Raw genomic sequence first — 16,086 nt, 5'->3', positions numbered from 1 at the left:
ACGGCAGACTGCTGGGAGAGTGCTGGCGCTTTAGGCATGGGGGGGGGGGGTCAGATCAACATATGGAATGAATTCTGTACTGGCCATACATAGGGTGTGCCTTGAGTGTACAGGGTTTGATGAGGTCAGATCAACACATGGAATGTCAGAACAGGTCAGCTTCATATGGAGATCTAAGGGTGGCAGCGGGGTCAGTGTCTTGAGTGTACACTGTACAGGGTTTGTTATGACTGTAAGTTATGACTGTAATATTGTAAATCGTATGACTGTGTATATTCTTATCTCTTACAGATGATCAGCCTTCGCAGCGTGTCTGTCCACCTTTGGAGATCCTGCTTGCTGTCGGCATCCCTGTCTTCGTAATGTTGGTCATCGCTACTGCCATCTTAGGTGACCCGGCATGTTTCCAATACTGTAAACCTAGTCTGATGTAGATAACACCAGCCAACTAGCTCTAGCTTCTAAGCTCTACTAGTATATAGCCTACCATGTGGACTCAAAGTATGTTTAACCAAATGTGTTTAAATATTGTACAGGATGAACTTTATTTAATTTATTAGTTTGATACTTAATTCCATTTCCCATTCTGTCTTAATTTAGCAAGGTAGAAGATGTGTAAGGGTTATAGGGTCATACATAGTAGATGTGCCATCTTCCTACGGTAGCATTATTGTCAACTGTTAAAACACCCAAGGCTAGCAGGGATTTAGGGAATTGTGGTATTTCATTTGAGAAAGTGCAGAATTTGTAGGCATACATATAAAAGGTCAGACAGTTGGAGGTTGAAGGTAGGCCTACTATATAATTGATCAAAGCTGGTACGAATGTCTTCTTTAAAGAGATAGTGTCTATCCCAATGAGCAAATATGAAATCAAACTTTGCTGGTTGTTGATACTGTATTATGTGTAGCAAAGGGAAGCATATTCTAGCCAGCTTGTTGTTGCTGCTGCCAGATTTTCCAAAGAAGATAATTATGATTAATGGATTAGTGTATTGTCTGGGTGTGTGCTGGCTGTTACAGCTAGATTACAAGATTGTGACTCTAATTGGCACCATCTGATATGCAATATTTAGTATTTTGGCTGTCCAGAAATGGAGCTGCAATTTTGGCAACTTTTGACTTGTTCTGTTGTAATGAGCCTTTGTTAAGTCTTGGATTCCATATATTTTGCTATGCTTTTTTGTAATTTTACCTTGCGGTGGCTCTCGTCAGCAGTCAAACAATGAATTGTCACGTAATTATCATAAATAAACACATTGGATTGGGGTGCAACAAGCATGGATCTATAATTCTGCGTCATTGTTGAAAAGCTTTGTGGATCCCTGTCCTAGGACAATACAGTAAAGGACAGCTACAAGGAGTGATAACTCATTGTAAGACAATAAGAATAATGTATGCACTTGACTTATTAGTACTCATTTATAAATTGCAGAAATGATGTATGTACAGTATGTGTGACTCTTTCCCGGGCGTATATCTATTCTACATCTGAGCATAGACATGGTAACGCCCCACCTGCCTCTGATTGGCCTACAGACACGGCTGGCCTTACCAGACTTTCCTCCGAGGTGGATACCGGTAGCTATATGCTGGATAGTAGGGGTGTGATAGGGGGTGTGTTGTCAATGGTTTCCTAGGAGGATGCATCAAATCTCTGGTTGTTTGGGGTGGACTAGGCATCAGCTTCCCTGATTGGCCAATATTATGATCCATCGGTTTCGCCGATTGGCACAGCTTTGCGTTACGTTTGTGCCGCTGCGGCACTATAAGTGGTAGCGTGTACAATGGATCTACGGTATAGGCGAAACATTGATTTGATTCCATTTCACAATCCAGATTTTTGGAAGCCCTAAATACCTGTCATAAATAAGGACTTGCGTGAGTAGAGTGCGCAAGTACTGTAATCGGCTGTGTATGTCGGTCGTATGTTAGTGGCATCCCTCGGCCAATCAGGGATTGGCTGATGACGTAACTAATGTATGTTTGGTGGTCGTGTGTGTGTGTGTGTGTGTGTGTGTGTGTGTGTGTGTGTGTGTGTGTGTGTGTGTGTGTGTGTGTGTGTGTGTGTGTGTGGTGTGTGTGTGTGTGTGTGTGGACATTAGTTTGTAGCAGTACTTGCACGCACTTGTTTGAAGTTGGCACCTCGACAGAGTGCATTTCTAGTTATTTGTCCATGATCAGCATTTTAATGCCTACAAAATCTAATTGATTATTCAGCATATAAGGTGATGTTTTTGTGACTTTGTGTAATACTAATACTAGACTCCACAACACTGTTCACTTAACTTCCTTGTTTTTCTTTCCGGTGTATTTAAATTAGTGAAGTTCCTGTGTTTCCCCTCAAAACCACAAGACGTATCTTTTCCATGTTCGATGAAGACCAACTGCAGCATCCCAACATACCCAACTGCCAACAAGAACCCATTCAACCACACAGGAAATATCAGTTCAGGTAAATTATACCGTATGCTTAGCATTAGTACCGTTATTGTTTCACCCCTCCCATTTCTCCATCATTGTGCCTCTGTCAGCCTGCTCAGATTCAACCAGCGATCGTACGGGCAGTTGGCGTATTGTCGGGGGGACGTTGGCGGCGGAGAATGAGTGGGGCTGGCAGAGCAGCTTACACTGGAGAGGGAAACATGTATGTGGAGGGGCAATCATCTCCCCACGCTGGGTCATCACTGCTGCTCACTGCTTCATTGAGTAAGAGCTGGAGAGTGGTAAGAAAGGTGGAATTATTTAGGACACGGATTGTAGCGGGAAAGACCCTGAAGATGGAGGGGCCCCTTCAGGGAGGCATGGTGATCCCATTCTATTTTAGATGTGTAATGCCAAAGTAAAGTTAGACTTTGTTTGCACAATGATGAAACCCAATTAAAATACCATGTATATAATACCTATAATAAATTAGGCTTTAAAGGTGACAGAATTTCAAGTTGCATAGGAAAAATAGCATAGAAATAGAATATTTCTATGCTATAGAAAATTTAAAATCAAATCTCCAAACTGTGCAATAAACTTCTTGCCTATAAGTTTTAGTGATGGAAACAAGAACTATATTTTCCCACAACAGGTTGTACATGGTGCATGAAGAGGACTGGCATGTTGTGGTGGACACAGTCAGTGTGGCAGATGAGTCTCATGGAAAACGCTACAGAGCGCTGCAGGTTCTCTATCACCCCCGCTTCAACAAAGACAACAATGACTATGATGTGGGTCTGCTACGCACAGTCACTGACATCCATATGAAAGGTGAGAGGGGAGGGTTCCATCTGCTGGAGGTTCATCTCCACACAGTTTATTGAAGTCGGCTCCTCAACAGCAACATTTAGATTCAACACTTCACAGTTGCCAACTTTGTACAGTTAGTTAGCTGCATATTATAGGATATAACTGGCACGTTGTAGAATCGACGAGGATAAATAGGATTTCCACTCAAAACAATAATCATATACAGTAACAGTTATATATTAAGAAAAAGCAAAAGCAAAAAGAAAATATATTAATGTAACACATTAGTTAGGTTAACTTAACCCAACAATGTTCTCATTATACTAAGTCTACAATGTAGTCTATATGACAACATTAGATGTTCCAACCTACATCACACACACACACACACACACACACACACACACACACACACACACACACACACACACACACACACACACACACACACACACACACACACACACACACACACTATAACTGTTGTAATCATCCCTTCGTTTATGTGACAGTATGTAACAATGTTATTTTAGGTGGAGTCCGACCGGTGTGCTTGCCGAATCCAAGTGAGACGTTCCCAGCTGGAACCTCGTGTTGGATCACTGGCTGGGGATACACTCATGAAGGGGGTGTGTTGCTTGGTTACGCCCACACTACTATTTCATAGAAGTATTATCCCCTCTGATCATACTGTTTATCCCATTCTGACCTGAGATCAGATTCATAACGAGGTTTCCGCTGGACACACACTGGTCTGATGAACCCATTCTGACCTGAGATCAGATTCTAAAAATGTCAGTCGCTCTTCGATTTTTCAAAAATAGCAGACCTACAAGCTCGTATCGCGCCACTCGGTGGCGCGATATGAGCTTGTAGATCTGCTATTTTTAAATAGCTAAAGCATAACATGATGCTGACACCAAAATGGGTGCCCGTTCAGAATGGTTTATTGTATGTTGACTGTCACTTTATGTTCCCTGTTTCTTCAATCATCCATACTATTTATTTATTTTTCTCTTCTTTTTTAAGCTCTTAATTGGCATATTTACCGTATTTTGTATAATTTCCCCTTACATGTGTTCCAATGCCCAGTGCTATTCTATAGTCTAAACTCAGTTTTATTTGTCATTTGTCACCTTTCCTCCCCTCATTCTCTTTCTCAGGTTATGTGTCAGATAATCTGAGACAAGCTCATGTGAAGGTGATATCTCAGTCCATATGCTCTCGCCCGAGTGTCTACGGCTCCCACCTAACTCCCAGAATGCTTTGTGCAGGGAAAATGGAAGGCGGTTTGGATTCCTGCCAGGTACCCAGTTGCACAACATTTCAATGGAATCTTGCATCAGATAAGACACCATTAGTCAACAAAACTGACATACAACTTTGTCAACATGAAACAACACCCATTTATTATTTTGATTGACTGATAAAACGTTTGTTCGGCCCATGTGGTTTGAAGGGAGACAGTGGAGGCCCTCTGGTGTGTCAGACAGCTGAGGGAGACTGGCGACTGGCAGGGATAGTGAGCTGGGGAGAAGGCTGTGGACGGCGCAATAAGCCAGGAGTCTACACCAGAGTCACCCAACTGATGCACTGGGTTGGAAAATATGTAGAGGTATACTCAGTGAGTGCACTGTGGCACTAATTTAGTGTTAGAGATTTTGGATTCTACTGAAGCCACCCACCAGTGGTTTGGATAAGTGTCCACAAATGGAATGATGTTTAGGTAGTTTAAGTAAATTACACTGTAAAATCCAGTTAAGTATTTATTTTATTTATTTCACACAATCTGGGGAGATTTACAGTAGTATGTAATACATCCTAGTAAAATAAAATGTCCTAGTTCTACCCATCTCTCAGCAGAACTACTGTCAGAGTGACCTTAAACAATGCACTTAGTGTGCATTAAGCATGCATGGTGTTGCTAAGGCTGTTCAGAGTCTCAGACTCTACTGTCTTTTATGTTTATTTACCGATTTATATATTATTTACCCTGGAAAAAATAGAAAGACAAAACCCAAACAAAAGGTAATTAACTTAGTTTAAATTAAGCTGCCACGTGTTCTGCTTTCACAGAAGGACAAACCAGATGAATCAGAGGAATCGCCAACAGCCACTACTACTAGTAGGATTACTGCAGAGAGTACAAAGACAGCATCACACAGCCATGAGGCTGGAGCCCCATGGACAAGCTCCTTCAGCCTGCCGGCTTCCAGAGACTAACACACACTAGATACATTTTCAGTAGGTCTTTATACAAATCAAGACACCAGGAAGAACAGTAGGCTACTTGCTATCAATAGGTCAGATCTTTAGGGTCCCTGTAAATTTCTCCTGCAGCTGTCCCAACTATAAGGCGTTGGGTCAGAGCAGAAGTTAAGTCTCTCATTTGAACAGAGACAACTTAAAACTGTTATCTAAGCTATATTAATTATGAATTGTGATTTCCATATACATCACTACCACATCATAGTTGTTGTTCTACTAGTAGTATTACTACCACATCATAGTTGTTGTTCTTCTTATCACTGCATTTCATGGGCCAACGCAATCATACTGAAATAAAGCACAGTCAATTGTATCTGCTTCCTTTCTGTGTTGTTGCAGTTTATGTTTTAGAAAAGTTGTTACTAGAAAAGTACCAAAAAGTACCAAAAGTACTTGAATGTCACATTTCACTAGTAATTCTGTATAAAGAAAGTATGGAAACAAGCCTTGATGGCTTATCTGAATTATCCTTGAACTGTTAATAAAGTATTCAATCAATCAAGCAGGGCTAAAGTGGTTTAATATAGGTTTTGTAATAATAATCCAAATCTACAAAGTACTAATTAACTACGAATTTCAAATAATCGTAGTGGAGTAAAAGTACAATATTTGTTTCTGAGATGTAGTGTAATACAATAAAAGTATAGCATTTTGAAAATACTCTAGTATAGTAAAAGCACCTCAAAATATGTAGTACTTAGTTACTTTCCACCACTGCAGTAGATTTACTATGCTTACCACATAAGTGTTTTCATATTTGTTGAGGGAGATTTAGGGAGTAGCGTTGGTAGCGTGCAATTTAAAAAATTAGTTTTTTTTTATTGAGGTTCTGCCCTTGCTGCAATTGTGTTGGAATGGACACTGGCACTGTAGTTTGCACTTTGATACAGTAGGTGGCGGTGTCACCTCACAATACCGCCACAAAACCTTGAAGAAGAGGAATGACCATGACCAGTTTGCCCACTGTGCGATAAGGTACAGTTCAGGAGAACATTGCAATCAACGATGACCCGTCTTCTATTGCGCCATCATAACAATATTTGTGATGGCAGAAATCCAGCTTCCAAACGTATGACAGGGTAATGTTGTTCCTTTATAGTTCCTGAAATGGTACTGTTAGGTGGACTATTGCATCAGTGTAAAACTGGAGGGTTCGGGAAGCATTTCGCCATAAACCGCCGCTACATAAAGTTATTCGCAAGTTAAGTTAAGTTGTCAATCATTAGATTTAGATTTTTTTGCAATAAGTTACAAGGACAGGGATATCATATACACACACACCTCAGGTAGCCTACAGTTGCCGTTGGAATCGGAATTGCATGTCTGCGAATAATAATACCCTGTTCAGACGATTGGTTTACGGTGCTGAATTGCTGATACTTTTGCTTGGTATTTTTTTTCCCCAACAGTTGAAACAGAATGTGCTCGGTCAGAAACATGGCAAAACCTGTCCAGGCTCTGGCCTTCAGGCTTTGCATAAGATCATCAACCAGGAGCTCGAGTCATGCTGCAGCCCACAGCAGACTCATCCGCACGGGCGTTCACAGCAGCCTGCAGCCCCTAAACGTCTCCCGAAGAACTTACTGCTCCAGGGCGGCGCTGGAAGGACTCCTCTTTAGACAGGTGAGCTTCAGTCATTAATAATAATAATAATAAACTTTATTTGTATAGCACTTTTCATACATAAATGCAGCTCAAAGTGCTTCACAGGGCAGGACACAAAAATAAAATACAATAAAAACACAAGTAGTTAAAATGATAAAACAATAGCAGAGAAAAAAAACCCGAATATAAGAACATAAAATAAATAAAAAGACATAAAATAAAAATAAAACTCAACTAAAAGCAAGGGTGAAGAGGTGAGTCTTGAGTTGAGATTTAAAAATGTCTACAGAGGGTGCGTGTCTGAGCTCGAATGGAAGTTTATTCCAGGCTGTTGGGCCATAGAAGCAAAAAGCTGCCTCACCGTACTTTTTTGTGCACTTTTTTTTAGGCACTTCAAGTAGGCCAGCATTGGAGGACCTGAGGGGGCGGCTAGGGACATATCTAGGTAGGCAGTCACGGAGGTACGGAGGTGCGAGACCATTGAGAGCTTTATAGACAAGTAACAGAATTTTAAAGTCAATCCTATAAACAACCGGAAGCCAGTGCAGAGATGCCAAAACTGGAGTAATATGTTCTCTCATCTTAGTTCTAGTTAAGACTCTAGCTGCTGCATTTTGGACAAGTTGTAATCTGTCAGTCGTTTTCTTAGGGAGTCCTGAAAAAAGTGCATTGCAATAGTCAAGCTGTTTGTATGGGCGGCAGGGGGAATATTATATCTAACATTAAAACATTATACGATACGTGAACAAGACATCCAAAACGAGAAATCCCTACGACCAGGGATGTTCTGACTGCCCAGTGCCTACAGGGGGGCGGGGGCGTGTCGGGGTCACGGGGCTTACTCCTGGAAATTGTCATTTCACCAGAATGTAATATCTACTCTGTTAAAATGTTTCTGGGGGATGCAATCATTCAGAGATGTTGCATGGTTATTATTAAAGATGGGTCTTACATTTTCAGTCATCAAATTAATTCTTGAGGAAATTGTACCCATCATATCCCAATGCTAGTAAATCAAGCCTGATAAAAGTATCAAACTCCCCAAATTCACCAGAACACAGGTGTGCTACTCTGTTAAAATGTTCTGGATTCCCACAGTCCAATTTTGGCAGCCCTGGCCATACCACAATCCGCATGCTTGTGGTATGGAATCCTGGATGGTTCGACTGTGTTGGAGTTTGGAAGCGCTCGGTTTCAGTAAAGCAACATCCTGCTGCGCTGCCTCCTGCATTATGTGCCAATCAAAACGGGTGGTACGCGGGGCGGTGAGTGATTATCCAACGAGCGCTTCCAAACGCCAACACTTGGAATTTGGGAGGAATTTCTTGACATAAAGTAGCTCATATAACATGTCTACCGTGGATTTTTATGAAACAAACACTTTGCCGATAGTAAGAGGATCGTTCAATTCTAAAAAGGGCGTTTTGGGGTATTTCACCCCTAATAGAGAATTTCTCACAGTTCCTAAGTTGTTTGCGGGGGTCATATTAGCCAAGAACAGCTGAGATATTCTCTGTTAAATGAAGTGCATACATACTGTATCTTAGCCAGGTCCTGGAGTATTTGTGTCCCCAGTCTCTCTCCCTGTTTCCTTAAGTCAGAAAAGCCGCAAACATCTTTAAAAATACAAAAGTTTTCTATTTAATGAATTGTAATTTGTAACAGTAACTTTTATAGATGATCTACTCCATCACCTCATACCCAATGTCGTCATGTTTCTTCTTCATATCTGTTCAGTTATTTGAGTCAGTGAGCAGTACCTATACATACCTGCTGGCAGACAGAGGGACCAAGGAAGCAATACTCATCGACCCTGTCCTGGAGACTGTTGACAGAGATCTGAAGCTTATGGATGAACTAGGGCTGACTCTGAAAATGGCAGGTATGGTTCTAAAATAAACGATTAATTTATAAAAGCTAATACGTGTGGTATTGTGTAGCTGTGTAAACCATCCTAAAGTATTTTTTTCTTTCTTCGATAATGCACACTGAGTTCAATCAGTGACGGATTAACCCCTCTCAAGGCCCTGGCGCTTCACAAAATCAAAAGGCCCCTACTGATTCAGCCAATTAATTAATTAATTAATTAATTAACATGCATGCGTTTAGCGCATATCCACTACTGCCTGCGCTGCCCGCTGACACAAGACACAGCAGCCAGCAGGCACTGCGCACAGCCTTTCCAACTACAGTCTCTGCTAAATTATCTGCAATTTCCCCGAAAAATAATTAGCCTATATCTACAAGCTCCATTAGCAGGCAGCAGCATGTTTTGTCTAAATTGTCTTTGTGGCCAACAAATGTAGCTACATTTGCAAACAGTGCTGTTGACCATGTTGTTACATGGTCCATATAACATGTGTGCACCAACAGACAATGCCAATATGCTATATTAATATGTTTTAAAGACAGATTAATTATTGACGACAATGCAACCTGTGGGTCCAACGTCACTGAAAACTTTCATATAGCAATTAAATTAATTTACTCACGAGTGCTGAAATCGTGAAATGGAGGATGTAAGAACACACTTTTGTTGTATTAGAGCAGGGTAAATATGAAGTTTTGCGCCAAGGTCTTGTTTATATTCCTCTTTACATAGGCTGTATGTTATTGTCGCAACTTGGTCCGTCTGAGAGGGGGCCTTCTTGAGCAAGGGGGCTTTCTGAAGGCGTCGTTTACTCGCTTCCCCTCTGTCAGAGGTGGAAGCGACGCGCAGCCGTGGGGAACCCCCCCAAACCGACTGCCCCCCCCCACCCTCCAGAAAACTGCTACAGAAACTCTCAGAGAAGACCAAAAACACTAGCGGGGGTTCCTATGTTGCGTTATATTTTTCAAAAGAAGAAACAGCTGTACATATATAGTCTCGTACCAGGCCCTGCAAGCTTCGGGCCCTGGCGCTTAAGCTCCACCTAGTTCCATTGTTAATCCGCCTCTGAGTTCAATCATCCACTTTGACTGCTGTGACTAACCATGTTACCGTGTCCACTTTGGTCTAAACTCACTCCTCAGCTTCACCGCTTGATTTAGATCATTTATGCATAAAAAGGAATTGTTCAAATTGACAAAACAGTGGATAATTGAATATTTTACTGTCTTGTAAAAGCTCAGACCACTTATTAATTTATAATTAATAATTATAGATAACTCAAATTGCTAAATTAAACAACTGTGTTTTTTGCATGGAAATTTGGCTATACTATTTAAATTAAAATAATTAAAATATCATACTATAATTCTAACAATGTCTGTGTGTGTGTCAGAAACAATTTAACAAAGCATTATCTCCTCATTGCCTGCACCAATCGCTCCCACTTTTCACACAGGCATTGACCATATGAATATGGAGGGCGTAACGGAGCCCTTTTTCGATTTGACACATTAATGATTAATAATGAATTTATTAGTGAATTAAAAATGCGACCAGGGCGCAGTACCCTGATTGGCCACCAGGGGGGGGGGGGGGGGGGCAAATATCTCACAACGGGTAAGGGCTAGTATATATAATTTATTGATACTTTTGTCCCGATTTATTATTGTTTCTCACCAAGTTCCTTTCCTAGTCAATACGTCTTTGGCAGACCTTGTATTGAACTGTGCTTTTCCTATGTTAATAAAGTTTTCAATCAATCAATCAAAGAGGAGAAGACAAATAAAAGTAACAAATAAAATGTAAACTAATGCAATCCAGTTATTATGTATCAGTCATTTCACAACCATTAACTAACGTTACCGAACACTCCGCTACTGATTCAACATACTAATTTGGTGACTAGACCAATTTCCCCCAGACCAATACATGTGTGCAGTGGGACACACAAATTGTGCTGATTGTCGGCCACAGACGCTCAATTACGTCCTAACTGACCCAAGTCGGCTTGTTGTGTTAGGGCCTCAATGCGCATCCTCTTTTTCTCAATAGTAAACACCCACTGCCATGCAGACCATATCACAGGCACAGGTCTGCTGAAGCAGAGACTGATAGTGTTGAAGAGTGCCATCTCTAAACACGGTGGTGCCACTGCAGATGTGCTCCTGTCAGACGGAGACCAGATTACCTTTGGAGATTACGTAAGGAAGAAACTTTCAACACAATGTACCGTGCTCAGATCTAATTTGATGGCTATCTGTGTTTTGGCTATTTTACATATTCGTCTCTAGACTAATGTGTAACAGTGGCAAGATAGTAGTATATAGAAGTAGTCAAAACACACTCATTGTTTTTTTTTTTAAATCTCAATTGAACAAATAAAAAAAGCTGTGAGACTGAAAATGGTCTATTATTTTACTTTCAGAATGCTATCATGCACTACAAATAAATGGTAAATATTTTCCATTATCAGGAAAAGCACAAGTGTTTCGCCTCTCTGTTTCTTTGTTACTCTCTGCTACACTTTATTCAATTGTGTTTACTCTGCCACTCCCTGCTTCCTCCACAGTACTTGACAGTGAGGGAGACTCCAGGACACACAGATGGGTGCATAACACTGGTGACGGGTGACCAGAGCATGGCCTTTACTGGGGACGCACTGCTGATCAGAGGCTGTGGCAGGACAGACTTCCAGCAGGGTAGGCCTGAGCTCTTACTTTGATTCATCAGGAAGTTATTTAAAAATGTACAGGAGTATTTGTTTACCAAATGCTCTTGATTCTTGAGGGACTTACAAAGGTAGGTCATAGTAAGTGCCATGAACCTTTGTCAATCAAAAAAGGTAAACAAGTAAACACCATTTCTTTTTTTTTTTTTTTTTTTTTTTGCGGCTTACGCCTTTTATTGATTTTTTAAGGGACAGATAGTAGGTTGACAGGAAACGGGAGAGAGATGGGGGGATGACATGCGGTAAAGGCCGTGTCGGGTTCGGGAGTCGAACCCGTGGCACACCGCGACTGGATCACCAGTCCGGTGCCCAGACCGTTACGCTACGGCCTGGGCCGTAAACACCATTTCTAACATTTCTTATACCAAATTACACCAACACCAAATTATTCACAGTGTTGGTAATTTGATTAATGGCAATATATCACATTTATTGATTGGGAGGGAATTGTTAATGGATGAGCTTGGGAAGTTGGGATGGGCATAAAATTAATATTATTATTAGGCAAGTGGTCCGAAGCATTCCCTGGGGGGTCTGGGTATTCCTGGGACTCGCATAAATACGTGTCTCTCTGTCTCACACACACACACACTGACACGCACACAGTGGGCCGTCGTTGCCATAGGTAGTTACGTTATTTGTCCTGGCCGACTCGTGTGGTGTGTGAGACACACACGCACACAGTGGGCCGTCGTTGCCATAGGTAGTTACGTTATTTGTCCTGGCCGACTCGTGTCTGTGTGTCTTGCAACGACCCGTCGTTGCAAGACACACAGAATCAATGTGTGTGAAGACCTTTGCTTCATCACGGTCAGTACAGGAGAGTCTGTGGGGTTTTGTTTTGTGGTGGAATGGAGCAATGTAGAGACGTTGACATCCAAAAACATACGGCTGTCCGCTGTGAGTGCATGTTGAGAACCCCTGGTGTAGACTAGGAGAGTGGTGTCATTGAGGGGGCAGAAAACAGCGCTCGAGCGCTGCTCATGTAGCTCTGGAAAGTGACAAGGTGGAGTTTTAAATACATTGTTTTCCTTCAGCTGTGCAGATATCAGCAATTTTAGGCATGTGTGCAATATGGCCAGGGCTGCCAACTGTTTAAAGTATTGAACAGTGATAACTAAAGTCTCTGTAATGATCTAAAATAAAGGGATTTAAGATCAATAAATGTATGTGCGTGTGTGTGTGCGGACACAGGGAGAGGCTGCGCACACACACACACACACACACACACACACACACACACACACACACACACACACACACACACACACACACACACACACACACACACACACACACACACACACACACACACACACACACACACACACACAATTCAATTCAATTCAAAGGGCTTTATTGGCATGAGAAAACATACGTTTACATTGCCAAAGCACACACACACACACACACACACACACAATCACAACCAGCCACCACGCCACCCACTGGTATTATTGTCAATAACGGTACTGAAAGTAAGGCTATAAGGGCATTAATGGCCTGGGAGTGGGAGCCCTTTTTTTCCTTGTGTGTGTGTGTGTGTGTGTGACTGCACTTCCATAGCTTGGGGCCAGGAGGGAGAAGAGTTGCTTGGAATGTTAGCCAAGTTGTCATAGGTAGGGAGGGACAGATGACCTACTAATCCTAGTGTGTGGGATTGGATCATATGTGGCACAGTGGTAGGCAGGGGGTTGCCATGCCCTTGGGTACATTGTGCTGTTGGTGAACACTAGTGTTTTTTAAGTGAATGCAGATTTGGTCAATCTGTATGTATCCTTACTTACTTTTGACAAAAACAAGGTCTTCTGTTTATTTTTGTAATGTAGCTTAATGAACACATGGTGGCAGCATTACATGTTTTCTTGCCATGAGTGACAATCTCAACATAACTTTACTCTTTCTCAGGTTGCCCCAAGAGGTTATATCAGTCGGTTCATCAAAGGATTTTCACACTGCCTGCTCACTGCCTAATCTACCCTGCACATGACTACAAAGGTTAGCTGCAAATCCCGCCTTCCTTAGTCTCATAATAATTATTTTTGGTTAACTGATTTTAGATTAAATTCAATTTATTATTGGCTATTTATGGTAAGTACTACCAGCTTTACATATGGATACAAAGAAACTGCACTTTGCTTACACACTTTATTGTGAGAGAAAGAAATTGTGAATAAGTCCAAACTAGACGTTGATATATATATATATTTTTTTATTTTAAATAATACTGTAGATGAAGTAAAAGACTGCCTGTCCAAATGTTGACCAGCCACATCCTCTAACCTCTTATCATCTTTTGAAGCAAGTCCAAGATAAAGTCAAAGGTCATCACACCTCGATTGAAACTGATCGATTGACTGGATGTGTTCCTGTCTATCAGGTCAGACAGTGTCCACGGTCGGTGAGGAGCGAAAGTTCAACCCCCGTCTGACCAAAAGCCTGCAAGAGTTTGTGGAAATCATGAACAATCTGAACCTTCCCAAGCCTGCTAAAATAGGTATGGAAGAAGAAAAGGAAAAAAAACGTGATTCTAGTAGTCAGTCTGTACTACAATGCCTCCATTATCCATGCACATAACACTTAATCCCTGGGGTATACTGTAAGAATTATCATGTGAATGAGTATGACAAAGCTGGATTCATCTCAGTGTTTCACAACGTTTTAAATAAGAACATGCAATGGTCTCCAGCTCACATTCACATTGGTGAAATTACTGTATAGTCAGCATTACTTACTATTTCAGAAAATTACATTTCTTTACTTTCTGTTTTTTCCCTTGTCAGATATTGCAGTGCCTGCTAACCTGGTTTGTGGACTACATGAGGTTTGAGTATTTAACAAAAGCAATGCTGTTACTGGCAGGCAACATGATCAGATTTACACTGTTGTGTTGACATAGGATTAACCAAAGCTAAATATTTGAATTTGATGTCAATATAATATTATGTTAAGTACAAGTTTGTATATTTTAAGTTTAAATGATACTTGCTGTTCATCAGCAAATGACAGATGATCAGTTATAATTTGCTACACATGCACAGAAGCCTAAAAATAAAAATAAATACTATTAAGCGATGTTTCAAAATGTTGTAGGGAATAGGGAAACAAAATTATGCATTTTCGCTATTTTATCATCTATTTTTTTAATAAATTTTGATTCTTCTTTCAAATGTCAAAATGCGTTGCTCTTTATGCAGCTGCTTGGTTATTAATAGCACAGAAGTTAAGAAGTAATGCTCAAACAGGAATGTTCTATTGAAGGTTTGGTTTAGTATTCATGAATGCTCAACTTAGACAATTGAGTCCTTCCACATGGCCTTCCCAGTGATTCCGGAGTCCTCTTGCCAAGGCAACGTACACACACACACACACACACACACACACACACACACACACACACACACACACACACACACACACACACAAAAGCCTTTTTGCATAGTAGGAAAATTAAACTCCTGTTTGCATTCAGATTTCAGAATCACTGAAGGCCATGTTTCCACTGTGAGAGTCCTTGTCATGGCTGTGCGTGCCTGCGTTCATCTATTTATTGAATATTAGAGTCCTCTATTGAAATTCATCACTCTGTACTGAAATATAGCGTCCTCACTTGAGAATGTCCACAGAGAAAACATATTGTATTGAGTATTTGTAGGGGATATATACTGTATGCTTACTCTTCATGTCTGTCATTATGGCCCATTGACACTGTCAGGAGAGGAAGACCGGTTTGGGTGGATGTGCATGCCTTTGACCTGATCACACATTAACTGCTTACGCTTCTGATCGTACACTTAAACCCCAAGGTATCCTTTCTTGTATTTCCAAGCAATGCTATATTCTCTTCCCGTGAATATTGTTTCCCCCGAAAAGGTAATTACTTGCGCAAGCAGAGCGCGCAAGTAATAATTTCGCCCAGTCTCTTTCACCGTGACAGCCAACCCGCCATTTCATGTGTATGCAAAAAAACATCAAATCTGTGCCTGGTTTGCTGGGACCAGATTACACAAATGACCATATTTCTTACGTCATCGTTGAGAGCTAGTCATACGTATACTATACATAATCAGTAAAAATTAAATAGCAAATTGTGCCTGATCTGCTGGGACCAGAGTACGTGGTGTGTATATGTATGACTAGCTCTCAATGATGACGTAAGAAATATGGTCATTTGTGTAATCTGGTCCCAGCAAACCAGGCACAGATTTGCTGTTTTTCTTGCATACGCATAAAATAGCGGGTTGTCTGTCACGGTTTTTGGCGCAAAGTAACCACAGTATACCGCTAATCAATTTACAACTACATACTCTATAGTATATGTATATGTATACGTATGTCTTACGTCATCATTGAGAGCTAGTCATACGTATACTATATAC

General features: G+C 41.0%; 1 protein-coding gene across 1 annotated transcript; it reads left to right on the top strand.

Moving 5' to 3' along the window:
* The first annotated feature begins 6,448 nt into the window (after positions 1–6,448).
* On the top strand, positions 6,449–14,885 carry ethe1 (ETHE1 persulfide dioxygenase). The gene is made up of 8 exons (XM_083761038.1): positions 6,449–6,583; positions 6,914–7,127; positions 8,847–8,991; positions 11,032–11,180; positions 11,549–11,678; positions 13,616–13,705; positions 14,088–14,204; positions 14,491–14,885. The coding sequence occupies exons 2-8, from the start codon at positions 6,924–6,926 to the stop codon at positions 14,535–14,537; spliced, it is 882 nt and encodes a 293-aa protein (XP_083617164.1). The 5' UTR covers positions 6,449–6,583; positions 6,914–6,923; the 3' UTR covers positions 14,538–14,885.
* The last annotated feature ends 1,201 nt before the right edge of the window (positions 14,886–16,086 follow it).

Source organism: Protomyctophum parallelum (genome assembly GCF_964188405.1).
Source record: "Protomyctophum parallelum genome assembly, chromosome: 3".
NCBI lineage: Eukaryota > Metazoa > Chordata > Actinopteri > Myctophiformes > Myctophidae > Protomyctophum > Protomyctophum parallelum.
Note: the sequence above shows the minus strand (reverse complement) of the source record. Positions and strands in the feature narration are given on the sequence as shown.